This window comes from Pleurodeles waltl, chromosome 4_1 (assembly GCF_031143425.1).
Source record: "Pleurodeles waltl isolate 20211129_DDA chromosome 4_1, aPleWal1.hap1.20221129, whole genome shotgun sequence".
Classification (NCBI taxonomy): domain Eukaryota; kingdom Metazoa; phylum Chordata; class Amphibia; order Caudata; family Salamandridae; genus Pleurodeles; species Pleurodeles waltl.
The window spans coordinates 137,109,347-137,137,218 of NC_090442.1; the positions used below are offsets into that span (position 1 = coordinate 137,109,347).

Sequence of the window (27,872 nt, forward strand, 5' to 3'; positions counted from 1 at the left end):
GAGCAAGCAAAATGCTCCCCTCTTCTCACCTGGCTATCCAGGCAATAGTGTCTTGCGAACGTGTGCAAGGAAGCCCACATTCCCGCCTGGCAGATGTCTAGTACCAGCACGCCTCTTGCTAACGCTGTGGTAGCAGCTTTCCCCCTTTCCCCCTTGTAGAGTGAGCTCTCAAGCCCTCAGGAGGCTGCTTCTTGGCCAGTGCATAGCAGATTTTAATACAGAGAACAACCCAGCGCGAAATGGTTAGTTTCTCAACTGTCTAACCCTTTTTTGCTCCAACGTACCACACAAAGAGTGGGTTGTCCACCCGGAACTCTTTTGTACGGTCAAGGTATAACAACAACGCTCTTTTTGGGTCCAGACGGTGGAGAAACTCCTCTTCTTTAGAGGGATGTGGTGGAGCAAAGAAGGTGGGCAGGGTGATGTTCTGACCCAGATGGAAAGGGTTCACCACCTTGAGGAGGAAAGAGGCACGAGTTCTGAAGGCTATCTTATCAGGATATAATGTGAGATACGGCGGTTCTGATGATAAAGCCTGCATCTCACTTACTCTGCTGGCAGATGTGATCGCCACTAAGAAGGCTGTTTTGATACTGAGCAGCCGGGGAAGACAATTATGTAAAGGCTCAAAAGGAGCACACATTAGAAAAGAAAGCACTAGATTAAGGTTCCACTGGGGCATAACAAAAGGCGTAGGTGGAAACATATGTACAAGCCCTTTTAAGAATCTCTGTACAATAGGAGACTTAAAGACTGTTGATCAGGCAAGCGAAGAAAAGCTGATAAGGCAGAAAGATAGCCCTTAAGAGTCCCTAAGGAGGAACCCTGTTGGGTGAGTGTCAGAATGAAAAGAAGGATATTAGAAAGAGAAGAAGAAAGGATCAATAGACCTCTCTGTACAATATAATACAAAACGTTTCAAACAGCAGGAGCAAACTGTCTTGCCAGAATGACATTACAGACTTCGGGAGGGAGGTAATAAACCATCAATTGCCGCCGCTCAATCTCCACGCATGAAGCCGCAGAGTTGACAGGTTCGGGTGGACAACCTTCCCCTGCTGCTGCAACAGAAGATCCTCCCGAAGAGGCAACCTGATTGGAGGATTGATGCTCATTTTGAGAAGCTCTGGATACCAGACTCTTTGTGCCCAATCCGGAGCCACTAGGATTACCTGGGCCCGGTCGTTCTTGATTTTCTTGAGAACTCTGGGCGGAAGTGGTATGGGCGAAAAGGCGTACAGGAGGCCTGAGCTCCACTCACAACGAAAAGCATCGCCTAGCGGTAACCGTCTTGGAAACTCCAACGCGTAATACTGCTGACATTGCGAGTTCTCTTCAGAGGCGCACAGATCGTGATCCGCTAAGCATCGCCCGCTGAGTTCGTCCGCTCTGGAGTTCAGAGAACCTGCCAGATGTTGAACCACCAGGATTATTCCCTGCTGTTCCAGCCATGTCCAGAGGCGTAAAGCCTCTTGACAAAGGGTCCACGACCCCACACCGCCCTGCGTGTTGCAGTACCATATTGCAGTAGTGTTGTCTGTGAACACCTGCACTATCTTCCCTTTCACACCAGGAAGAAATGCCTTTAATGCTAGCCGGATCGCCAGGAGCTCCAATAAGTTGATATGGAGCCCAGATTCCACTGGAGACCAGAGGCCCCTGATCTCCACCTCTCTCAGATGGCCGCCCCATCCCAGAAGGGACGCATCTGTCACTACTGTAAGATCTGGTTGGGGAAGGGAGAAGAGTTCGCCTTTGACCCAATCGCACGGTAAACTGAAAACGCTCGTGGCCCACCTTGAACCGCAAGTAACGCCTGTGGGCGGGCAGAATGGGGATGTGAAAATACGCATCCTGCAAGTACAACGCTACCATCCAGTCTCCTTGGTCTAGGGCAGAAAAGACCTGAGCAAAAGTGAGCATTTGGAATTTCTCCTTCTTGAGGAAGAGATTGACATCCCTTAAATCCAGGATAGGGCAAAGGCCCTTGTTCTTTTTGGGAATAAGAAAGCAGCGGGAATAACAACCACTGCTACTTTTGACATTGGGACCCTTTCTAGGGCTCCTTTGGCTAAGAAAGCGGTAACTTCCTCGCGGTGTAAGATCAAATGATCCTCCATCAGCCGTTCTTTTACTTGAGGGATGGAAATACTGGAAGGGGAGGGAATACCCCTTCTGTATGATCTGCAAGACCCATTTGTCCGATGTTATGGACCGCCAGTGAGGGAGATGAAATTGAATCCTCCCTCCAACTGGACGGACATGGCAGAACCATACTAGGAGGGCTTGGGCACTGCGGAAGACATGGGTGGGTGGTGGCCGACCTCTGGCCAGACCCTCTGGGTCCGACGGTACCACGACCTCGTCCTCAGATGCTGCGAAGCCAGAGGACGGTGGCTAACCTGCGGCTGGCGTGGTACCGTGCCCCTTCCGAAGCCTCAAAAGGGACGAAAGACAGGCTGCTGACGAGCCAGCACTAAAAGGCCCAAGGATCTGGTGGTAGCTGAGAATCCTTGAACCTCTCAAGCGCAGAGTATGCCTTCTCACCAAAAAGGCAAGAGCCATCGAAAGGCATGTCCATTGAGTTTGACTGGACATCCCCTGAAAAGCCAGGGGTACGTGGCCAGGCATGGCGTCGGAGGGCCACTGTCGAAGAAATCGCCCTGCCCAGCGAGTCAGTCATGTCCAAGCCACACCTGATAGTAAACTTGGCTGCATCTCTCCCATCCTTCACAGCCTTGGTGAGAATGTCCCGCACATCCTCCAGGACATGGGGCAGCACCTGTGCCACCGTATCCCATAAAGTATGGGAAAAACGGCCCAATAGGCAAGAGGTGTTTACTGACCTCAATGCCAGGCTGGAGTTAGAAAACAACTTCTTTCCAAGTTGGACCAGCCTCTTGGATTCCCTATCTGGAAGGGCGGAAGGGGAGGCACCACGGGAAGTGGAGCCTTGGACCACCAAGCTCTCCAGGATGAGGCGTTGGGTGAGGAAACTAGGGTCGTTTTGGAGCAGGTCTATGGCGGCGGCCGATTGCCCTATTCACAGGAGCCCCTGTGCTGGGTTTTGACCATTTTCCCAGAAGGACATCTGTGAGGGCTTCACTGAAGGGTAACATCGGCTCTGATGTAGCAACTGGCACCGTAAGCAAGTCTAGGTCCAAGACCTCAGCTGCCCTACACACCACCATGGCATAAGATGCACCCTCCTCCCTAGCCACAGCGGGAGAGAGCATGCCAGCATCTGGAGAAGTATCCAGTCCACTGGCTTCCCCTAGATCCTCATACCAGTACTGTTCATGCTCCATTTCATATTCTAAAGGGCCCTCAGACCCCTCCCTCCTCTCCTGTGCCCGGCTGTTCAGAATAAGCATCAAGCACTAATCTGGGCCTAATTGGTGCCTTCGAAGTCGGAATCGGCGTTGTACGACGTCATTCCAGCTCCGGATCATCCGGAATGAGGATGGGGCCACTACCCCCAGTGGGTGCCGGTGGTGGAGGGAGCGCTGACGTCGTCGGAGGTCGACTGTGAGAAACCGACATCTAGTTGGGATCCGCTATCGGAATCCGATGGGGCTCTTGCTGACCCCACGGGGCCCGAAGACCGACCCAAGGGTGCAGCCCCTTAAAAACAAGGGGCACAGCCTCGTAAAATTCTTTGATTTGAGCGGGGGTCACTCCGGTCCCCTGAAAAGGGGGAAGATGTGGAGTTGGCCCTGGCGATGGTTCCGCGGAGCCGCGCTCGGAACATCGACGTACCCTGGATGCCTTGTCGGCCGACGGGCATGCGAAGTCGGAGTCCACTTGGACTTCTTCTTTTTGTGCCTCTTACCTGAATGCCCGAAGAACTCGGATGCGAGGAAGATGACTTGGGGCTCCTGGAGCAGTGCTGCGACCTCCTCCCAGAGCGGGACCGTGATCTCCTTGGAGTCGCGCTAACCAAAGACGGCAGTCAGAACACGGCTTTGAATCGTGGTCCTTTTCAAGACACCAGAGACACACCTGGTGTAGATCCGTAACTGACATGGAGCGATGACATGCACCACACGGTTTAAATCCAGTCTTTCTAGAAGACATCGCTCAGACAATTTGAAAAAATCTTTGACAAAAATGTAAAAAAAAGGGTAGTTCTTTCCGGATCTGCGCTTAACTATTGCGGAAGGAAAAGAACTGAAGTGAGTGCGCCGGGGTGGTGTCTATATAGAAGGCTGTGACGTCACAGACGGCTCCAAGGACACTAACAATGCCACGCAGAGCCGGACGACACCAAGGGCACTGCTCAGCAGAAAAATTCCAGATTCGAAGCTGAAGCTGATGCCAGGGAATTCTAAAGGTAAGGAATCTGCAGCTAGAAGTCTCAGATTGTGAGATTTACCCTTGAGTTCTTTCCCACCACTCACTTGCACTAGTAAATCAATTGGGTCTTGTTGTACCATCTACAACATTCTCGATCATGCAGACATGCAAGTACCAAACATCTTCTGAAAAATAGAAAACACAAATTGTGCTCGTACAGTAAGCCCTATAAACTTGAAAATGATTCCCCAGAAATCTCAGCACTGACCTTGTGCGCTGCAGGCAAAGCCAAATGGAGAGAGATTTTTTAGCGTGACTCTGCTATACCACGAAAGGAAACCCTTGAGGACTAACAAAGACTAGAACAGTCCATAAAGCATGGTGTGACACAAAAAAACAGACCTTTCCCTGAATTGAGAAAACAACTTGAGGTGAAAAAAACAGTGCTTAACAGTTTTCTTTCTAACGACCAAAGCGGAAAAAGAGCCATACTTTGACCCATACTGTAAGAGATATATCTTCATCTTGAAGTCGAAAAAAGCAGTGCTTAACTGTTTTTTCGACCTCAAGTTGCTTTCCCAATTCAGTGGAAGGTCTGAGTTTTTGCTCACAGCTGTACTGTGTACCACAGAATTGTGCCACCTGCCAGGCGGCTTCTACTATGACTCCAAAAGATAAATAAACAAGGTTGGTAGGAGCAGAGGTGATTGCAGGTTTATTTTGAAAGCAAGCTTTGTGCAGATTCATCAATTGGCGTCAAAGTTATTAGCGAAACAAAAAAAAACCTCTTCATATGGAAACTCTGACCTAAGTACAACTACACAGTGGCAACCACCATCCCCTCCAAGGGAATATTCATTTCATAACACAAGGTTATGTTTTTTGACAACCTACTGCAGGCTACATTGGCCAGTAGTTTTTAGTCACATTGCTTGAGTGCCTAACATGTGATGCCATACAAAAGGCCCTGCAGAATCAGCTGTGGTAGTTCCATTTTCCTGAGGGCTCACATTCTGTCTGGGGAGCTTGAAATGCAGAAGAAAACAAGTTACTTACCTGTAACTACAGTTATCCAGCATTGGTATCTTTCATAAATTCACATGCTCGAATCATCCCCGTCGTCGAAGTGGGAGTCCCACGGTACATAAAATAGCAATAATTAACAAATATTTTTTTTTTGCCATAGGCTATAATTGAGACAGCAATTGCTCATATAGCCTATCCATGTCCTTTTGTGAAAGGACCCAAACCTGCCTGCTGTCCAATCAGGCACCAGCACCCTCTACAACCTTCTCCAGAGAAGCTCCCTTCCTCAGATTTTCCAGCACGAGAGTAAACAATTATAACCTGAGAGGAAATGCGAGCATCAAAGGGGAGGAGGGTGGGTCGCATGTGAATTTATGAAAGATACCAATACTGGATATCTGTAGTTACAGGTAAGTAACTTGTTTTCTTATCCAGTATTGGATCTTTCATAAATTCACATACTTGAATCTGAATAGTCAGCAGTATTGTTGATAAACATTGTATCCAACGTGGATGGAGGGTGCTAGCATGAAGACCCTCTATCTCCAATATAAATAGTTAACTCATACATTTTTCATCGTGAGCTTCGAAGGAACATAAATACTTCTAAGTACAAGTACACATATACTGAAATTTACATACATACATATTACATATTCATATGGAAGCATAATAGAAATCACGGTTATTTGCATTTCAAACCATTTGTCTATAACTAAGGAAAGGTCTCACCTTAATGAAAGAGATGGCGTAGAACAGCTTGTCCTACTAGAGAGTCGGTTCTTTGTGATGACTCCAAACAATAGTGCTGCGTAAAGGAGTGCGTAGTTTTCCATGTCGCAGCTTGGCATATTTTATCAAGGGCAATACCTTGAAACAAAGCAGCCGATGTGGAGACTGCTCTTGTGGAGTGGGCTCTCGGGCGCCTAGTCAGCGGTCTTCCTGCCTTGGTGTGACAGAACTGGATTGTCGACGAAATCCATCGGGCTATAGTGGCCTTAGTTACTCCTGTTCCCTGTCGTCCAAGAGAATAAGATACTAGGAATCGGTCTGATTTTCTGATTTGTTTGGTACTTTGAAGATAACATTTTTAGGTATTGTTTGATGTCTAAAGAGTGTAGAGTTTTCTCTGCGATCGTAGTAGGGTTTGGAAAAAAGGTTTGTAGAATAACGGGTTCATTGAGGTGAAACGAAGATGGCACCTTGGGAATGTATTTGGGATTGGTTCTGAGCAGAACGAAGTCTTCAGAGAAAACTAAAAACGGTTCTTTAGTAGTGAACGCCTGTATATCACTGACTCTCCTGGTAGAGGTGAGAGCGAGCAAGGTTGCCACTTTCCAAGTGATGTACTTGAGTTCCGCCCTATGAATGGGCTCGAAAGGAGCTTTCATGAGCTGGGAAAGTACAATATTAAGGTGCCACTCTGGCGGAGGAAACCGCACCAGGGGAAAAGTGCGGAAAAGCCCTTTCATAAACTGTTTGATGACTCTGGATGAGCCGATAGATGGCATCTCAGCCGATTGCCTGTATGAGGCTATAGCTGCTAGGTGAATCTTGACTGATGCATGGCAAAGACCAGCTTTGGAGAGAGAGAGCAGGTAAGAAAGAATTTGCTCAGGGTTAATTTGAAATGGGTGAAAATTGTTCTGAGAGCACCAAACACAAAACCTCTTCCACTTGAGTTTGTACGTTTTGTTTGTGCTCTCTGCTCGTGCCTTAGATAATATAAGTCTACATTCTTGATCGATGTTCATATCGTGAAACTCTCTGTACTCAGGAGCCAAGCATGAAATTGTAGTGAAGTTGGGTCGGGATGTAGGATGAGACCCTGATTCTTCGTTAGAAGATTGTGGTTGCAAGGAAGGCGGACTGTATTGGCCACGGACCAGAGTAGGAGCTCCGTGTACCAGTACTGTCTGGGCCATTTGGGGGCTATAAGAATGATCCTGCAGCATTCGGCCTTCATTTTCCTGAGGAGCCTGGGAATCAGTGGGATGGGGGGAAAAGCGTATGCAAAGATCCCGGACCATCTCATCAAAAGAGCATTTCCCCACGACCCCGGGAGTGGGTATCGACTGGCGTAAAACTGGCATTTGGCGTTCAGATTGGTGGCAAACAAGTCTAGGATCGGCCGACCCCATCGTTGGAAGATGCCCTCGAGTATGGTCTGGTTGAGTCCCCACTCGTGGCAGTTGTCGTCCGTCCTGCTGAGAGAGTCCGCTAGAGCGTTGTTGACCCCAGCCAGGTGCTCTGCCCTGAGGCGGACGTTGTTCAGTGTGAGCCAGTTCCAAAGAGACTGAGCTTCTCTTGAGAGGGATCTTGTTCCTCCCTGCTTGTTGATGTAAAACATACTTGTTGTGTTGTCCGTTCTGACTAACACTGATGATCCTGCGATGCGTGGCAGAAAAGCCTTGAGCGTGAGATGAATCGCCTTCAGCTCTAACAGGTTTATGTGCATCTCTTTTTGGAGCTTGGACCATCTGCCTTGAATGCGCATGTCCTGCAAGTGGCCTCCCCATCCTTCCAAGGAGGCGTCCGTGGTGATGACAAAGTCTGGTATTGGTGCTAGAAAAGTAAGACCTTGGGAGAGGTGGTTGGTGTGAGACCACCATTTCAACGGCTGCCGAATTTTTGGTGTGATAGTTATTAAGTCTTCGAAGGACCCTTGCGACTGGGTCCATTGAAGTTGCAGTTCTTCTTGCAGCGGCCTCATTTTGAGTCTTGCTAGCCGTACTAGGACTATGGCTGAGGAAATCATGCCCAGGAGCGACTTGAACAGTCGTACTGAAACAAACTCTTTTGCGGAGATTGTGACAGCTAAGTGGGTCAGCTTCTGCTGCCTTGCTAGAGTGAGATATGCCTTGTTTTGGATAGTGTCTAATTCTGCTCCCAGGAAAACTCTCCTGCATGAGGGAAGCACGACTGACTTCTGTAGGTTCACTGTTAGGCCCAAACTGAGGAATAGTTCTAGGCAGGCGTTTGTCGCTTTGGAAGCTAGCAGAGATGACAGAGCTTTTATGAGCCAGTCATCCAGGTATGGGAACACCTGGAAACCCTTGCTTCTGAGGAAACCTGCGACCGGGGCAAGGCATTTCGTGAAGATTCTTGGAGCTGATCTGAGACCAAATGGTAGGACGTTGAACTGATAATGGGCACCGGCTACTGTAAAGCGGAGATATTTGCGATGTTTTTCAGTGTATTGGTATGTGGAAGTAGGCATCCTGGAGATCTAGAGTTGTCATAAAATCTCCAGGATTGAGGAGGTGCAGGATATCTGACAGTGTGATCATCCGGAAAGATTGCTTACGAAGGAACTTGTTGAGTTTCCTGAGGTCTAGTATAGGACGCCACTCCCCTGACTTCTTCCTTATGAGGAAAAACCGGGAGTAGAATCCGAGACCCCGTTGTTGTACAGGAACTGCCTCTATAGCTCCTTTGGCAAGAAGGCTGAATACCTCCCCTTGAAGCAGACGAAGATGGAGAGATCTGCCTGATGTTGGTGGATGATGCTGTGGCTTTTGTATGAATTCCAGGGTATGACCTCTTGTCACTATATCCAGCAACCATCTGTCTGATGTTATTTTCTTCCACTCTTGGATGAAGTTGGAAATATTTGCTCCTATTTGCTGATGGTGCGGGCATTGGGGGAGCATAGCCGGTGCCTGTAGAAGATCATTGTTTTCTGGGTTGATCTCTGGATTGTGAACCCTGTCTTCGTTTACCTCCTTGTCTGGTATAGGAAGCAGTTGATGATTGCCTGTACTGTTGGTGGTAGGAAGGCCTATATTGGGATTGCTGGTATTGCCTGTGCAAGGAACCTCGAAATGAGGTGAAACCTCTTCCTCTAGCACCCCGAAAGGGCTGTTTCCGATACTGCAGGGTACCCAGGGACTTGGCAGTGTCCGTGTCAGTCTTGATGGCTTGGAGCGCGTCATCTACATGTTTGCCAAATAGAGATTCGCCATCGTAAGGTATGTCTAGGATCCGGGACTGCACTTCCGGCCTGAAATATGTGGCCTTGAGCCAACCTTGCCGGCGTAAGACCGAAGCACCTGCTAGTTGACGAAAACCAGTAGAGGCTATGTCAAGAGCTCAGTCGATAATTTCTTCCGACGTACGCTCACCCTCTTGGAGGATCTTCCGTGCCTCTGCTTGCTTACTTTCAGGGATGAGGTCCAAGAAATGTTGCATGTCGGACCACATTTGGCGGTCATATCGACCTAGAATTGCCAAAGAATTTGCTGCTCTGACAGTGATTGCTGACATGGAGGAGAATCTTTTGCCTATATTGTCCAATCTCCGTCCTTCCTTGTCTGGAGGAGTAGAGATAGGCGTTGATGGGTTTTTGGAGCGCCTTTGAGCAGCCTGTGAGATAACTGAGTCAGGCTTTGGATGGCCAGTAAGGCATGCCGGAGAATCTTGGGTTGCCTTGTATTTCTTGTCCAGTTTTTGTGGAACTGGAGGAACTGTAGCCGGGTTTCGCATAATCTTTGTACCTTCGCTCCATATGAAATCAATAATCGGAATGGACCGTACAGACTTCCGTGATTTCTCCTTAAAATCATGTAGGAAACATTCCGACTGGGAGACAGATGTTGGAAGGTGGAAGCGTACAGCAGCTCTGTCCATAAGATTATGGAAACCATCTATGTCCTCGGGTGGAGAATCAGAGGGGCGAGGAGGTGGTGGAGAAGGAGTGGGGGCTAAGTAATCATCCCATTCCTCAGTAGGATGTTGCGGAGTAGAAATTTCTCCTTCCTCTTCTTCCTCTTCCCCTGAAGTGGAACCTTCATCTCTAGGGGGTGCAGCTAACACCGAGTGGGATGTCATTCTTGGAGTAGCTGGAGGAGGAGGGACATTGATTGGTGTCACCGGAGAAACTGGCGCTGGTGGCTGATCTTCTGCTGCCAGTGGGAACCTTCTCCTATAATCCTGTAGCATAGATTGTAAATCCTGGATTAAGGAGGAAGACATCTGTATAGAGTCTCTATGCTGAGGCTCTCTTGGTTGGTAATATTGTTCCTGATGAGAGTAGTATGGTTGGTATTGGTCATACTCATCCTCGTCATCTTCATCTTGGTACTTGACGTGGAGCTGTGAGGGGCTGTGTGCATCTCAGAATGGACCTTCATCAGATTCCTCCCAGTCAAGAAGATGACTGGGTACTAAAGTCGACACTTTGTTTGGAGATGTGTCTATTGGATAAATGTCTGGTGTGGGCAGAGATGTGATCCTGACCATGGCTCGGAGATCTGGAGACCTGGAAGAGGCAGGAGTCGCCTCTATCTGTCTAACAGGCACCAGTGCCGTCGTCGATGGCGTGAAAGTTGATGGAGCCGTGGGCGGTACAGATTTTTCCATCGACGATGGTCTCATAGACGGTCTCGTCAACGGTGGTCTCGTCGACGGTAGTGTCGTTGACGTCTGCCGTCGACGGTAGTGTCTTCGTCGACGATGACTTCTTTGACGGTGAAACCGCCGAGGACATTGGCGTCGCTGATGTTATAGTCGACGGGGCAGTCGTCGACGGTGTTATAAACGACGATGTCTTTGTCGTCGATGGGGTACTAGTCGACGGAGGCTTGAGTGAGGGGATAGGAGCCCTTACCGTCGATGTTAAAGAAGTCGACGCTGACGACGTTCTCGTCGACGATGTAGTGGAGACGGTAGTTGTAGGTACCGTCGTCGTGTGGGTAGAGACAATACAAGCAGTCTTTATGTGGGTCATCCACATGGAGCCTTTTCTTTCCACAGGTCTTGCAAGGGCAGAAAAGGCCTTTTCTAGAAGAATCCGACACATTTTCAATTCTTTTTGAGAGAAAATGTTCTGAAGTAGAAGAAAAACTGAGCAGAGCTCAGAGAGACTCCCTTCACACGACGTGCGGTAGAAAATCTGAGGAAGGGAGCTTCTCTGGAGAAGGTTCTAGAGGGTGCTGGTGCCTGATTGGACATCAGGCAGGTTTGGGTCCTTTCACAAAAGGACATGGATAGGCTATATGAGCAATTGCTGTCTCCATTATAGCCTATGGCAAAAATAATTATTTGTTAATTATTGCTATTTTATGTACCGTGGGACTCCCACTTCAACGACGGGGATGATTCAAGCATGTGAATTTATGAAAGATCCAATACTGGATAAATACTGTTTCAGTTGAGAAGATGATGTTGGGAGCACTGGCAGCATTACTGGGATTGATTAAAAATTGTGATCTAGCCTTTGCTGGCATCCATATTGCTTGACGGATGTGGGAACCTGTCTGAGGTGCTGCGAGGGGTATTCCATATTATTTCCACTACACCACAGAATCTGACAAGTGTTATAACATATGAAACAGAATACTATAGGAGTGCAAGTCTCCTGACCTATGCTCAGACAGTCTTGGCATGAAATAAGCTTTATACATGTTAAAAAAATGTTTTAAAAACTTGTGACCAGAGTTTGTAGGCCTCATGGGCAAGACAGTCAAATTAAAGGTATGTAATCCGGAGAAAAGTATGTATTGTTGAGTTGTGCAGGGATGGAGGGTAACATAAGGCTCATGTCCAGGTGCGAAGGCAATGGTGGCTGTGGGGGTGAATTGGTAGAATACTATTCTTCATTATAAAGCCTTGCATTGTTTAGCTTTTTTCCTGCTTCCTCCCTCTTCTGGGACGATTCAGTAGGATGAGTTCTAGCCATGCATCCTTCAAGAAGGCAGAGAACGGAAAAAAATTACAATTAAAATAACTCGGAATGTGAAGTTGAAGTTGCCTATAACTAAAGTGACTCCTTTGGAAGGAATGTTTTCCTCATCTTTGTTTTCTCTAAGGGGCATTGCATACATCCAAAGTGCCACATGATTTGCCTAAAATATCTCTAGTGCCAATATCCGGATCTTCTCAGTCTTCAGGAGCCTTCCTGCCTAAATTCTCCTCGATGGGAAACACCTCATCATCCTTAAAGTCTAAAGCACATAGGACTTCTCCGACAACTGATTCTTTGACTACTACCTTGTCCATGACAATAACAAATCTGTATAGGCAGCACAGCAAGCACAGATATTCCAAATGGATAGGGTCTACTACAAATACTGCATTGACAAGTCACACTTTGTTCAATGAACTGCAGATGTCCATTAGTAGCACCAAAGACGTCACTCATTATGGTGCCCGGTCTGCCTATTTTGCAGCACCAAAAATGGCAAAATATGAAGACCGTGAGGTGCAGGAGTAGTAGCCTTTGACATAAATTCAATCATTGCTTTTATCCTTAAACGACTCCAGGTATATTATTTGCCCTAGTACTAGAAGCAAGGGTTGAAGAAGACATGAGCAGCATTTTATCTTAAATATCATTTCAATACTGTTTACTGCTATTTGTGATATTACAGCTTGCCTACAAGGAAAGATGCAAGCATATCAATATAAGAAAGATATGTTGAACAAATGTGCTGACCTCCTTATGAGCAGGTGTGAGCTAACTGAGTATACAGCGATTGGAACATTGGTAAAGCTATCTGCCTCTTTCCTACATATCTGCCTCTTGCATGTGGAAAGGAGGAACGGCACCTCTGAATGATGATCTTCAGTGCTCCAGGGAGGGGAAAATGGAAAAAAAAGGGTTTCTACACTAACCACCATTACAAATTCAGCCCACTCCAAGCTCAATATAATTTGAATGCTGTCTTATCCACCCAAGAGTAATCTTACCTGAGCACTCCCACTTCATTCTTAAAAGCCTGGAGCTGTTGAGGTGTTGGAGCTGAAACATTTAACATTTTTACAGCCACATCGCCTATGAAGAGAACACATATTCACAATGAGAAAGAGCAATACACTGCCTGGAAACAGTGCATGTTTTATTTTTAGTATAAATGACCAAGAAGGCATTTAATCACCTATAATCCTAGTACTCTTTCAGGGAAATCTTCATTTTATAACACAAGATGACGTTTATAACAGCCTATTGCAGGCTATATACTTTAAAAACAAGCCAATTTAAAAAAACTAAAAATGTCACGTCATAAAGCATAATCACAAGAAAATTCTTTCACAAAACATTTTAAAGGGAAGGTTAGAGAAAAGAAGGGCAATGTAGTTAGATAGTCATCTACTTACAGGGACTCGAAAACTGGCACTGTTCTTTTAAGGAACAACACTGTTGTCTTATGTGCATTTGAATAGTGCACAACTCACCCCGGAGGGTATCCTGGTGTTAAAGCAGCAGCTGTATGGGGTGAGTCAGGGTCAGGGCTAGGTGCAGAGCCTGGTCTTCAGTTTCCAAAAGAATTCAAGAACTGAGGAGGAGGCTCTGATGTGCAGGTCATTCCTTGCTTTAGGAGCCAGGTTGGTGACCCCACAACTGCCAGATCTGGTTCTGCATACATAGGGTGTGTGTACAAGCAGGTGTTTGGCACAGTGAGGCTGTCAGGTAGGTTTGTGAAAGCTTATGAGGTTGTTAAGGTATGTTGGTCAATGCCAAGTAAGGCTTTGTATGTGTGCATGAGGAGTTTGAAAAGTGCTTGCTTGTGGATTGGGAGCCAATGGAGCTTATTGAGGTGTGGGGTGATGTGAGGGACGTTGAAGGTGAGGCTAGCCACTGACATTTGTATGGCCTGGAGTTTGCCTATCAGTCCACAGTATCCCTTCACACTTTGAAAGTGACAATTAGGCTGGGAATTGAGGATCCTGAGAGATTAGTAGTTAATTTTTCAATGTCCTTGTCTCTTCTACTAGGATTATACAGGTGGAGAGTTGATTGCTTTTCCATTAGGAAGTTTGGCCCATTTGGGAGTCTGCTTCTGAGGAGACCAAGGAGTCTCCAAGGATACAGACTACAGCAGAAATATGGTAAGCAAACCTCACAGTATGGGAACAAATGGGGAAAAAATAAAAGACATGCCAACTAGAAACAAATTATTCACATTAGTAAAAAACAGTTATGGCACAATAGAAGGACATCAAATTATTAAATGGGTGACCTACTTAACAAGTACCCTTTTTCTAATTGATAATTCTACTCATCTGTTCAGTCTCATCATTTATTTGTATGTGACTGACTTCTATACATCACAAATTATTTTTAAAAATGCACATACTATCATTGACTACTGTCCGCAAATAAAATAATAAAAATGAACATTAACACTTCAGCATATCTGTTAAAGATGTGTTAGCTACATTTGAAGATTACAAAGAGGAAAATAAAAACTTTCTAAACAATTCTAATGCATTTCTTCAGCTAACATGTGCTTGTATTATTGAAAGCAAAAATACAGTTATTTGTTTAAATTGCTTAGGAACTGTTACCCTGGCATTCTTGGCGTGGTTTCCACTATCTTTTTGCCTCTGCTTCCTGTGTTTTAGATTGTGTGCTGGATTTGGTTTTTGCTGATTTTGGTACTCTAGGCACTTTACCACTACTAACCTGCGCTAAAGTGCAAGTGCTCTCTGTGTAAACTGTATTTGTAAATGGTTTTTCCATGACTGGCATATTTGATTTACTACTAAGTCCCTAGTTAAGTGCACTAGAGATGACAAGGGCCTATAAAACAAATGCACTAGTGGGCCTGGAGCACTCATTGTGCCACACACATGAGTAGCCCTGTAAACATGGCTCGGACCTGCCACTGCAATGTCTGTGTGTGCAGTTTTAAACTGCAAGTTCGACCTGGCAAGCGTACCCACTTGCCAGGCCCAAACCTCCCCTTATACTACTTATAAGTCACCCCTAAGGTAGGTCCTAGGTAACCCTATGGGCAGGATGCAGTGTATGTTAAGGTAGTACATGTACTGATGTGGTTTACATGTCCTGATAGTGAAATGCTGCCAAATTCAGTTGTTACTATTGCAAGGCCTATCTCTTTCATATGTTAACATTGGAACTGCCTTTAAATATCTTTTAAGTGTAGTTTCCCATTTGGAGGAGATAGAGATTTGGAGTTTGGGTCTCTGAATTCACATTTTCAAAATACATGTTTTGGTAAACTGGTTTTTAGATTCACAGTTTGAAAATGCCACTTTTGTAAAGTGGGGATTTTCTTGCTTAACCATTCTGTGCCTCTGCCTGCCTGTGGAATCCACATCTGGGTCAGGCTGACAGTTGGGCTGTTTGTGAATTCCCTCTAGACAGTGACACAAAGGGAGCTGAGGAGTGCCCTGCATATCCTGATGAGTCTTCTGGGCAAGACTGGGGAGGGAGGAGCTGTCACTTACACCTGAAAGGGCTGTGCCTGTCCGCACATAATGCAATCTCTAACCCCTTAGTGTGTCTGGGGCCAGGCCTGGGCAAGGCAGGATCTTGTCAACAACAGAGACTTTCCTTTGAAGTTTGCCTACTACAAAGGCAGAAATGGGTATAAGCAGTGGACTCAAACACCTAGACTTTTAGATTACTTCTAGATCAAGAGGAACGTCTGCTAAGGAGAAGAGCAGAAGAGCTGGAGGAGAACAGCCCCTTTGCCTGTGACTCTGCTTTCCTGGGTTGGCCTGCAGTTGCTGCTTCTACCAGAGAGAGGACAAAGACTGGACTTTGTGGTATTTTCCTGAAAGTGAAGTGTCTCTAAGGGCATGGACTGAGCTTGCCCCCTGTTTTGAAGTCTCAGGGTCACCAAAGACTTCCTCTGTCAGCACCTGGACTCTCTTGCTGAGACTCCTACCCTGCCAAGTGGCGCCCAATCCAGTCCCTGGGCCCTTGAAAGGAGAAGCTGGTGGAACCAAGGCTGAAATCCAGGCACCAGAGGCAACCAGGAGAAAAATTGTCGCAGCACCTGCTTCCCTGCTGAAAAATCAATGCACCATCTGTAATGTGGCTGGAAAATCAACACAACACTTGCTTGCGGCTGCCAAAATTGACGCATCACCCACGCAGCATGGCTCTTCACCACCGTGCGCCAGGATTTCACATGCATCATTGCTGGGCGTCAAAACCGTGTGAACCTGAACGGACCCCAGATTGCCAATCCGGAAATCGATGAATCACTCTTCTGAAGGAGAGAAAAACAACGCTTCACCTACCCAAACGGAGACGAGATGACACACGGTCTCACTTACGAGTCAGGAATCGACACTTCGCTTGCTTTTCCGAGGCACGCTTGCCTGCCGGTTTATTTTTTCGACGCATACCAGGTACTTTGGGTAAAAACCACGCATCCATTGATTTCTATGGACTAAGACTCTTTTTAATTTAAAAATGCAGTTCTTTGCTTGTGTATGTTGGATTTCCGTCATTTTGATCTTGTTTGATTTAGATAAATATAGGTTATTTTTCTAAACTGGTGATGTGTGCCATTTGTAGTGTTGTTACTATTACTGTGTGTGTTGGTACAAATACTTTACACATTGCCTTTGAGATAAGCCTGACTGCTTGTGCCAAGCTACCAAGGGGGTGAGCAGGGGTCGTCTGAGGAGTGTAACTCTCTTACCCTAACTAGAGTAAGGGTAACTGCTTAGACAGATTGCAAACGGACTGCCAACCAGAGACCCCATTTCTAATAGGAACAAACTACACAAATTACTAATTATGTACACATACAGAGAAAAAAGTATTGCATTTCCATCCTGTGGTATTCATACTAAAATTACTTTAAAAAAAAAAACAAAGCTATTCCCTCAAATAACTAAAGTTAAAAGGGAAGTAACATTGACTGATATATATTACAGTGGCATCATCATAAAAAATTGAAGAAATTTGAAAAATAAAGTGGTACTTACACCTCCAATACAAACACAAATATATATATATATATATTTATATATTACCTACTAGAGGCCACCAGTAGGTATAGTTATTACCTAGTTTCCATAGAAAAAGCGTTTTTTGCTATATCGCTGGCACCGTTTAATGAATCTTTATCAAGTTTTCAAAAATAAATGTGCCCAAGGGTCTTGTTGTACATGGAAAGTTTCAGGGAGATCCGTCAAGCATGACCCAGAAAAGGAAAAAAAAAAATAAAGGTTCGGGTGGGGGGAATGGGAGACTGGGGGGCAGGGGAGTGCATTTCCTATTTTAATTCCCATAGGGATTTTGAACACGACTACAGACCGAACTAGAGAAGACGAAACTGCACCAAATTTGGTAGAAAGGTAGCTTTCGGTCCAGAAAGTACTTTTTTGTTATTTGGTGTTAGTCTGTTCAGTAGTTTCTGAGATATTTAAAGAAAACCTAACTTGTATATCCGGCGGGCCTAAGGAAGGATCTCATAGTGAGCTCTGATTGACTGTCAGCACTTGAACTAGGAAGTAATGGCAACCGTCTTGAGATGAATATACATGATAGCACACCAACGAAATGCATTGTAGTGAATGGAAGGTTTCGAGGGTCACAAAAAGGCAAACATATAAAGGGTGATAATAGATTTTAGTTACAATATAAATCATTTGGTGATGGTACCATAGTAATTTTAGGAATTGCGGTGTGTTTTAAGGTGATTTTACCCTGCTGGGATTTCATGAATAATGCTTGAGAGAAGACTGCTTTCTAATGATTTTTCCAAAAAGGTGATGGAAGGTGCTCCAGAAGCTAAATGAGAGCATATTTTCTGTAAATTCACACTTTCTCAGCCATGTGAGAATGAAGTCTGACATTCTCAGTAAAACTTGTACTTCCAAAAGATTCAGCCTGTCAGTTGATTCCCTTGTGTTCTACAGCAGCCTCCCAGAGTGTTCTGAGGAACAACTAGAGTGCCTACAGTTTTACTTATGACAAAAGTGTGGCACACCTGGAGCCATCTTGATTGAATCGTACTGGTAAAACATAAAACATTTAATTTAGAAATGAACAAAATGAGGAAGTTCATTTTGTCCTACAAATTATGATTAGTGCTGTAAAAAGAAAAATTAAGATATGTTCTATGTGAGTTCTCAACTATCTTTCTCTTCTATTTAATTAAAACATTTTGACATACAGACTGAAACATGCACTTTCAACACCAGCAGCAGACTGCAAGTTAACTCCTTGGCGATTAGTAGTCCACAGTGTTCTAATGAGTGCTAATATTCTGAGTTTATGCCAAAAATGTGCCACATCTGACCACCATCTTGATGGAACTGAAGTGGAAAACTGAAAGCATTTTCTACTGAGGATGCTGCAGTAAATGAGGAGATTAGGGAGCTTCATAACAAATATGTCTCCCAAGATGGCCACCAGAGACAAAAGAGCCCAATTGTAGCACAAATATCCCCTGAATTAAGCGCAATGACAGAAGTGTGCAAAACACGTAATATCTTTTTGCAGTTCTATACAGCGCAGACTTGACCTGAAGGTATTTAAGTGCTTCATATGAGCATCAGTTAAGTTACACAAGGACACATTTATTTTGTTTTTAGGCATGGGGAGATTCAGTGATTTGCTATGAATCACAGGATGTCGAGCTGACGCTTAAACTTGAACCTGGTTCCCTAGTTCCAAAGTCTGCATCTCTGGCTGTAACACCACATTCTCTCCCCTAAGTGTAACATATAATCAAGTAATCACCTGGATTAAAAAACCCATAAGGAGTGCTTTGTCACTATCTGAGAAAAAAGAAAACATGTTCTTTTTAGTTTTTTAGAGAACTAACCATAATGTCTATGGGAATAAGACCCTCTCATTTTTATAACTTCTAAAGGGAATGGTTTAGGTATTACAGATTTAGAGTGTGGCGGATGCACCAGCCAGATCAACTGAGCTTCCTGGGACAGTAGACGAGATCAATAGCCCCCCTGCTTGTTTATGTAGTGCATTGTTGTGTTGTCTGTTCGCACGAGCACGGAGGATTGTGGAATCTATGTCTATTGGGACACTGTTTTTCCAAGGTACCAGAGACTCTCAACTCGACGAAGGGGAATGATTCAAGCATGTGAATCTATGAAAGTTCTAATACTGGAGTAAATTATATTTCCTACCATTAGTGTCTATCATATACATTAAGCAGCACAGTGCCACAATTCTCCATTTCTTAACTGCAGGAGATTCAGTTTCTACCATCTCTTTACCAACAGCATCAATCATCTTCTTTCATCTGTTTATTGAAGAGTATGTTGTTACAGCAGGATTGATCAAGCACTTTCTAGCTGTAATCACTAGAATGTAGTCAAGGGGGGGTGCTTTGAACAGGATGAGTTTTCTTTGAATAGATGTAAAACATTGCAGAGCACTGAAGTTCATCATCAGTTGTTTGATGAAGTCTTAACATCTTTAATAAGAGGGGTCACTTTTCTGTTCCTCCCACACAACACTATGAGATTCAGCGACACTATTGATTTTCATGCCAGGTGTTAATAATCTGATGGGAACTTAAAACCATCTCAGCCTCGACCAGTGACTCATCTCAAGCTTTTTCAAATCATCTATCCCAGTAGTTGCAGTTGCTACTTCAATTAAGGTGTATTAAATGTCCTGATGATCTATATAAGCCATGTTCTATCCATTTTGATGTGTACGGAGCTTTTGTTTTTGGCATCAAAACGGGTAGAAACATTTTTATTTCTTCTATGATTCTTGTAAAACCATTTGCTATCTTTCTTTAGCAAGAGAGAGGGGGAATTTGATAACGGTGAAGAGAAACGAGTGCTTCTCTGGAGAGGGCTTTAAAGAAAGACGTAATTTGAGGATTATGGCATTTAGAACGCAGAGGTTGATATCTTCTCAAATATTGCTGTAGTATTCAAAGCTGACCTTTGTTTTTTTTTCTGAAGTTGAAGGATACAAATCCATATTTTAGTTTGAAACATGAGCAATTTGGCATGCACATTTCAGTGTGGAATCTTCTAAAGCATCAACTTTTGTTCATGTGGAATCAGCAGTGTTGATTTATCTGTATGCTTCAAGATCCATAATCACCAGAAAGTACATGGATGCATATGGTTATCCTTCAGCTTTGAGACTATACTAAAAGTACAAATAAAAGGTTTACTAAATTCAAGGATTTATTCTTGTGGTCTTCCAGATAATTATCATTATACTCCATTTGTTTCTGCAGTGTCAATAAATGCTTTCGTTTTTGGATGTTAAAGTACTATCCTTAGCTTTGGTAACTTTCCCTGGAAAATCTCCTATTCTTTGATTATGTTCAGAACCCTAAGCAACAAGTTGGCAATTGTTTCTCATATCAACTTTTCAAGATCCAACATGAAGACAATGATTCCACACAATGATATGAACAGATAATTCCTCCATCCAAGGGAACCTCTTACTACACTGGAGGCAAAATCTATATGGGATTTTCTCCATCGTGTGAGTACAAAATCAAGACATCCACCTCAAAATTACAGTATTTTGAAACCATCTTCATATCACCTGGTCTCTTAGGAGCGACTGGTCATTAGTCTAACTCATCTGGACTTCATGAATTTTGAATCCAATGCTCTTTGTAATATTCTTTGCCCAAAACAACAAATAGATCTGCACGTTGGGGAAAATTGTGGGCTTGGGTCAACATCCTAGTGAATCAGTGCCAAGAGACTAAAGTTGATAGACACATGTTTAGAGTTTACACAAAAAAATGAATTAAGCACAGTAAGCAAATTAAAAAAGTCTGTGCAACTTCCCTGGCCGAAGCACGCACCTTTTTTTCAACATTGCAAAATATTTTGCTATATGTTTTGGCAGGGGAGAGGGAGAATTGACAATGGTAAATTTGGAGTGAGAGCTTCTCTAGAGACAGCTTTAAAGAAAGAGTAAGCCATCATTTGAAGGATGACCACTGTGGGATTCAGCATGGAAGGGATGGTTTCACAAAAGCAGTTTTGGTGTTAATGTATTATTGGTTCTTTTGTATTCTGTAAAAAGATGTAGATGGCATCACACTTGTGGAGAGTGTCTGATAGAAGAGTTAGCAGGAGTTTATTTAATACTTGTCTTGAAGTATTTCTGCTTCTGTTGGCAGCTTCATTGATGGTGTTCGTATAGCACATGATTTTGGCTGATGTGATAAGTTATGTCCATTTGGCTTGGAGGGACTTCAGTAGAGTGAGGACACTGGGTTCAGTTTTATTCGATTTCATTCTATCTGCGGGTGAGATGTTGTCAGCAAGATCTTCAGGTTACCAAGATGCTGAAGGGTTCCGCTTACACTTTTGCATTTGGTCACATAGTACACCCATACTTACCATACCTAATTCGGTCTCCCAAATAAAGCATTACTTTGTAAATAAAATGATGACCCAGGACTTAATTTCCTTTAGACACTAGTTATACACCAATAACTGCCACCGACTCTGATGCAACTCCCTATAGCACAAGCAACTATTACAAAAGCTAGATCACAAAAATGTGGTACTTTTGGAACACAGTGTTTACCTTCACTAATGCTCTTCCTGGTCGACAGCAAATGCTCAAGTTCAGCAGCTCAAAGGACTTAACTGTCCATGTTCGTCCAGGGCTATCAGTCTGGCCTCTTCCTGATCTTCCACAGAAGTCGGGAAAATGGTAGCAGTGAAAAAACATACAGGACGGACCGACTTGCAGAAGAACACGTCTACCTAGGAAACTCCAGGGGTGCAAAAGACGCAATATTGGGAGTTCTCGCTAGCGGCGAAGAGGGCAATCAAAGGTACACCACACTTAACCTTTCCTGGCACAGTACCCGAGGACAACGCTGCCCTGCTTGTTACAGTACAACATGGAAGTCATGTTGCCCATCAGGACCTGGGCAGGCATGTTTTTGATGGATGTCAAGAAGACTTTAAAGCCCAACCGAATGGCACATATTTCCAGGATAGTGATATGGTGCCTCTGTTGCACCAGAGACCAAAGGCCCCTGATCTCCTCTTTATGATAAGTGCTATATGAAAGCCAGAAGTGGAACCACCGTCGATGTTCCAGCCTTTAGTATACTGAATAAGTGACCCGAGCTTCAGGACTGCATTATATACACTTCTTTCTTTCATATCTATTGATTTAGGAATCATTGCCTCTACAACAAAAGTGTTATATTATTTGGACCACATCTTTAGCAACATACATTTAGCAAAAACAACTCTAGGCCCATGGACACTTTCCTTCTCCAGAGAATAAGCATATAATTGTTGCTAATTATTTTCCCCTACACTGATTTGTTTCGTTTTGATTTGTGTATTCATATTTTGATTCAAATACAAACCTCATTGATTTAATTCCTTATCGCTTGTATGCCTATTGTTTCAAATCCACTTTGTATTTAGTATGCTAGCATTTATTGCCTCACAGAGTAATTCCATTTGTCTTTTTAAGTAGACATTGAAAAGAATGTAAATAATCACAAACGTATTAATAAGTGATCCGTTTAACAGCTTCAGGCATTTTGGTGATAAAGTAGACTCAGCATCTCAGCTATCTTTGAAGCATCAGAGCGGTTCATAAATAGCTGTGCTACGGTCTTGCTTGTTGGGATTACTATCTTGCATCAGCCAGTGTTACCGACATTATTGTTATTTTAGTAGATAATTTCCAAAGCATATTAGTAAATGAAATCCTTGCAGGCCATTTATCCTAAGTACATGCTGGTACCCAAGCTCACAAGGTATTATTGGGCTGCCCTACTTTTTCCTTCGAAACCGTCAAGCGGCAAAGCCATGAATCCTGTCTGCACCTCAAGAGAAAATCATGTAGTGTTCATACAGGCAAGGTGGCGAATCTATAACACTGCAATGCAGAGTCTGGTTGCAGACTGTTCCGCAAAATGTACTTGATGGTATCCCGTCCATTGTGAGCAAAGGCATTTAAGCACACCCCAGGGAGGGTTAGCAAAATCTTGCTCAGCACATCATAGAGGACACAAGTTATTTCCAGAACAAACAAACAGCAATGAGAGACCTCAAAGCTAAACTGGCAGACAAGAAAACCAACGTACGAAGAGAATATCTATGTGCTTCTATTTTCTATGAAGTCGGGCAGGCGTTAAAGCATTTCGATCCTCCTAGCTGGTCAAAGCTTCAACTACAACGTGGGAAACCTCGGAGCAGTTCTATAGCACCTAGCAATGGAAAGGCCCACTGGCATTGCCAAACATGTTTTTGAACACACCACTGTCAAATCCTCGGTCAGGGCTTCACTGAAAGGCAACAAAGGTTCTGAATTTCAAGGTCCTCATTACAAGATATTTGTAAGGAAATCTGTTTGCCTTCCACAGTGAGCAACAGTAGTTCCAGCAACTGCGCAGCGCTATGTACTGTCATATATGTTGTGTTTCTCTGCTTATGAGCACCTCAAGCATTCATTTAATCATTATAAATGCATGGTTTGATCATTATTTCAGTGCTTACATTTGTTAAAAAGTGTGTGTTGGAAAGTGGATTATTGGTAAGGTTAGGTAAGTACCTACACTTAGCAATAGGCCACTAACCTCCACTTAGGTCTAATTAGGTCTCAATAAATTTAACCCAGTTCAACCCTTGGTAGCTTGGCAACAAGCGACAAGGCTTAACTTAGGAGACAAGTGTGAAAAGCATTTAAAGATCACAAAACAGTAAATAAGTAAAACACAAAACACAACAAAAATCCAACACCAATTTATAAAAATAATTATATTTGTATCTTTCAAATGACACCAAAACAAATCGGATAAGGGGAACCGGAGATATGAAATAGAAACAAACAGTGCCAATCTGGTCATCTGGCCGCACCTCGATTGAGGCAAAGTCAAAGTTTCAGGCCGACCGTGATGGAGCCCTGCTCAGCTACAGCAAGCTGGCGGCCTCGGTAAAAAGTTTACTTTTGGACTTTGTCGTTTTCATGAAGATTTTCTTCAGCGGGACGAAGTCGTCAGTCCAATCCGACCTTCCTGAAGCCCTCTTCAGATACGTGTCACAGGAGACCTCTGTGAAGATTTCTATGTTTGGACTTAGATGATTTTTTAGGACGAAAATCTTCGTCCAGGCCAAACATAAATCTGAATCGGACATCCCCTGAGCCCTCTTCGGATATGCTGCGCAGGAAGTCCCGGTCAACTTTCTACAGTCGGACTTAGTCACTTTTTCTGAGCTTTTTCCTTCCGACAGGGGTTGGCCCTCCTCAGCAAGCTGATTTCGATGCAAGGTCGCCGGATCACCTTTCCCAGAGCCCCCGATGAAGTCCTGAAAGTCTGGGGCTCTGGAGCTTTTTAGCGGGACGAATCTGCAAGTCTGGCCGGGTCGCGGTTGAGGCAAGCCAGCTAGACTCACTGCGGTTGGTTGGTCCCTTTAGGGAGCTTTTTCCAAAACATTTTCCAATCGTCTCCAAACTTCTGGATCTTCTTCTAGAAGGTCTTTGAAGGTCCTTTAGGAGTCCACAGCTCACCCCATGGTTCCAGAAGCTCTGAGTTGCTCTCTGAGGGTGCGCCTCCAACTCCCAGAATGCACCTGGCTCAAACTCCAAAATGGCAAATTGACAATGGTCGGGTTTCTTCAGGATTTGAGGAAGGGGACTATGGTTAGCTATTTATCCCCTGCCACAAGCAGGGAGTCCCTCCTTGAACCAGTTGAAGCCAGGCAAAGTCCTTTTTGTGGTGAAGCCCAAGTGTGCAGCTAGTGCAGTTCTTCAGAGTGCAGTGTCCAAGTGCAGGTCGGGGGTCCAGCAGGGCAGTCCTTCTACTTCTGATATTCTTCTTTGTAGGGATCTGAGGTGTGGGTGCAGCTCTGCCAGATTTATCCTTTCTGGGTGAAAAGCAGGGGGTCCTGGTTGTCCAATCAGAGGCAGGCTCCTCCCCCCTGCGAGGACCACTTCCTGGGAAGTGTGGCAAAAATCAATCCCAGGGAGCAACAGTCTTCAAAAATCCAACATGGCTGAAAGTGATTTTTGGAGGTTAGATCTGGCTGAGACCACCCAATGGTGTGGCTAAAAATCCTAAACACCCCCCCCCTCCTGCCCTCTCCTAATCTAATCAAGAGGGCAACATATTATCTGGGGTTGCAGGATGTGAGGGAGGTCCTGAACTGCTCTAAATGTCCGTCCCTGCCTTTGAAGACCAGTTTGGCCGCTCTCCCCTCATCCTGCTTCAACATCTGCTGAGGCAGATCTCCTCCCCAAGGCACATCCTTTGTGTTCAGCCCAGGCCACTTCACCCCTCATCAAGGCACCCTGGCCAGGCTGCCAGAGGCTGGCCAATCAGAGAAGGGCACTACAGAGCTGAAGTTGGCAACTTTCAGGTAGAGTATTAAAACTCTTTACCTGAACTAGTTAAATTCAATCTAACAACTGTAAGTTGTGGGATTTATTATAACAATCAATTTGATACCAAACTCAAGGTATCTGACACTTAAGGGGACTTTGTTAATTAAAATAAAGTCTCCCCATTTTAAGTATGGAACCATTCACTACAGTGAGGGAAAAACAAATTTGGCTATTTTACCTCACTGGGATTTATAAAACAATTGTTTTAAGGTCCCTGCTTATAGTTACATGGCATCCAACCCTAGGGGTACATAGGGCACACCTTAGGGGTGACTTATATGTACAAATAAGGTAGTTTAAGACTTTGGAAGCACTTTTAATTCCAAAGTCAAACTTGCATATAACTTTAGTTTAAAAGCAGACAGCAAGGCAGATCTGCCAAAATGACAGTGGGCACCTCAGCAGTGCACCTATGGGTGCACTACCTATGCTGGGGTCCCTAAACCTACATGCCCTACCATATACTAGGGACTTATAGGTAGGCTGATACTGCCAGTGATAATTAGCCTAATTTCCCTATTGCATCCATGAACAGTTCTCTTGTATCCTGTGACTGACTTTTCTCTTTCACAGCCTGTATCCAGTTGCATTCCTAATAAGATCCATTTTTTTTTTTAATTATGAAGGTCACACACTAGCATGAGCTGGTGCTATCTGTTGCTTCCTCAAGCAAAGCATGACAAAACACATACAGAAACTGACCCCACTCGCTGCAGACTAAGAAACACTGAAAAATATTAATGAATGGTATGTGTATAAACGACTATCAAGGAAACTCGTTTCTATGGCACAGGCTAGGAGGGATGGATTCCCATCTAGATTGATTCACTCAATGATTTTAATTAATTGTCACCATCTAGTATCTTGTTATTTTTTTCCTTGTATTTACACAAGTACAATGTTTTTTTCTTTTCCTGATGATTTTAATATTGGCAATAACACTCATTCACATAATCTGCACTGACACAGGCCTTTAATATCTATTAAAGCTTTTTAAAAATACCTAGTGTGGATTCCTTGTATGTGTCTGTCTTTTGGGGAAATGTTCTCCAGATCTCACTAATACATATAATTCAGTAGTCTCTTGACAGGAATGATCTTCATACAGAACACAATTTCCAGAAGGTGCTTGGGTCACACTCTGTCATGCTTGTACATGCCAGGTAGCTGTGAAAGTCTATCTGGGCCATATTTACTAAGGAACTTGTAAACATGTAGAAGTACCAATCAAAGAGGCACTTACCTTGGAAGGGAGCCAAATGAGGAGTCCAATAGCATCCCAGATGAAATATCAAGATTGCTAACGTTCTGCAGGTCCAAATACAAACCACTGTCAGTGTACAGATGAGACAGCAAATTGTCAGTCTCTTTCTCATCATCACCCTTGGGTGGAAACCCTTTATAGCGCACCTCAATGCAACCTAAAAATGGCTGTCAGAAATTCTAGCAACAAGGAAAAGGCATTAGTGGAGAATGTTCCAACACCAAGACTGTGCTTTAGTCACCTTATAGCGAACATCAGCTGACATCACGCCAATCTATCCATGGTGCACACGTGTCAGGAAAAGGACATATTCTGCTGCAGCCAGGGTTTGCACTTCTACTTCGTTTGGACTTATCATAGATCAGGAACTTGACCAGGAACTGCATCAGGTCCAAGATTTGGAGCAGGACCGGCCTAACTTTCTTGTGCTCGGCGACTTACAGCTTTGTCTCCTGTTCCTTGGTGGCCTTTGGATAAATAGGGAGCACTTGTTGCATGCCTTTAAATCGTATTTGTTTCGAAACCACCAAAAGGCAGTGTTGAGCTGGTCCATAACTGATATCTGCTTTTTGTGGGTGAAGGACAGCTTGAAGCATGTGGTCTTTGAGGAGGAGAAGGGGGGGTGGGGGGAATATTACCTGGAACTTGGTTGAGACCACTGCAGAGTCCAATGGCACCACCTACCGGAGTAGGAGTAATTGCTGTAAAGTTTCTGGATCCAGTCTGGTGCTTGGGGGAATTCAAACAATGAGAAATCGGTGGTTAGAAGTATCCAACACAATACACCCTTCCTTTTGTTTTAACTGTGTTCTTTCCAAAATGGCACCACTAACACTTACCCCCCTCTCCAACACATTATCTTAACAACAAAAAAATGTAAGTGACAAATTAGTACATCTGCTCCAACTTTTCCTGTGCCATCCAAATCTCATAAATACTGCTACATTCCATTAAGCCTTATGCTCTCATAGCTGTTCTGCATACCTTTATCAAATAAACTGCATTTCACCACTTCTTCAATGCTTGCTAAGATACAACCTCAATTATGATCAGAGTTTTATATTTGCAGCTCTATTTCAGACTCTGCAGTCATCCTGGATAGACAATTAGCGTTATGTCCATGGCTCCAGGCACATGATCTCTATAAAGAATACATATTCCAGAACAACCTCTCTACATTTCTTGGTGCTGCCCAGCATT

General features: G+C 44.2%; 1 protein-coding gene across 2 annotated transcripts in view; it reads right to left on the reverse strand.

Annotated features, from left to right (window-relative positions):
- Positions 1–27,872, reverse strand: part of BRAF (B-Raf proto-oncogene, serine/threonine kinase) — a 603,403-nt gene that overhangs the window by 300,108 nt on the left and 275,423 nt on the right. For both annotated transcript variants that reach the window (XM_069227907.1, XM_069227906.1), the window contains exon 12: positions 13,012–13,096. In XM_069227907.1, the coding sequence (XP_069084008.1) occupies positions 13,012–13,096 (85 nt within the window). The remainder of the gene's footprint in view (positions 1–13,011; positions 13,097–27,872) is intronic.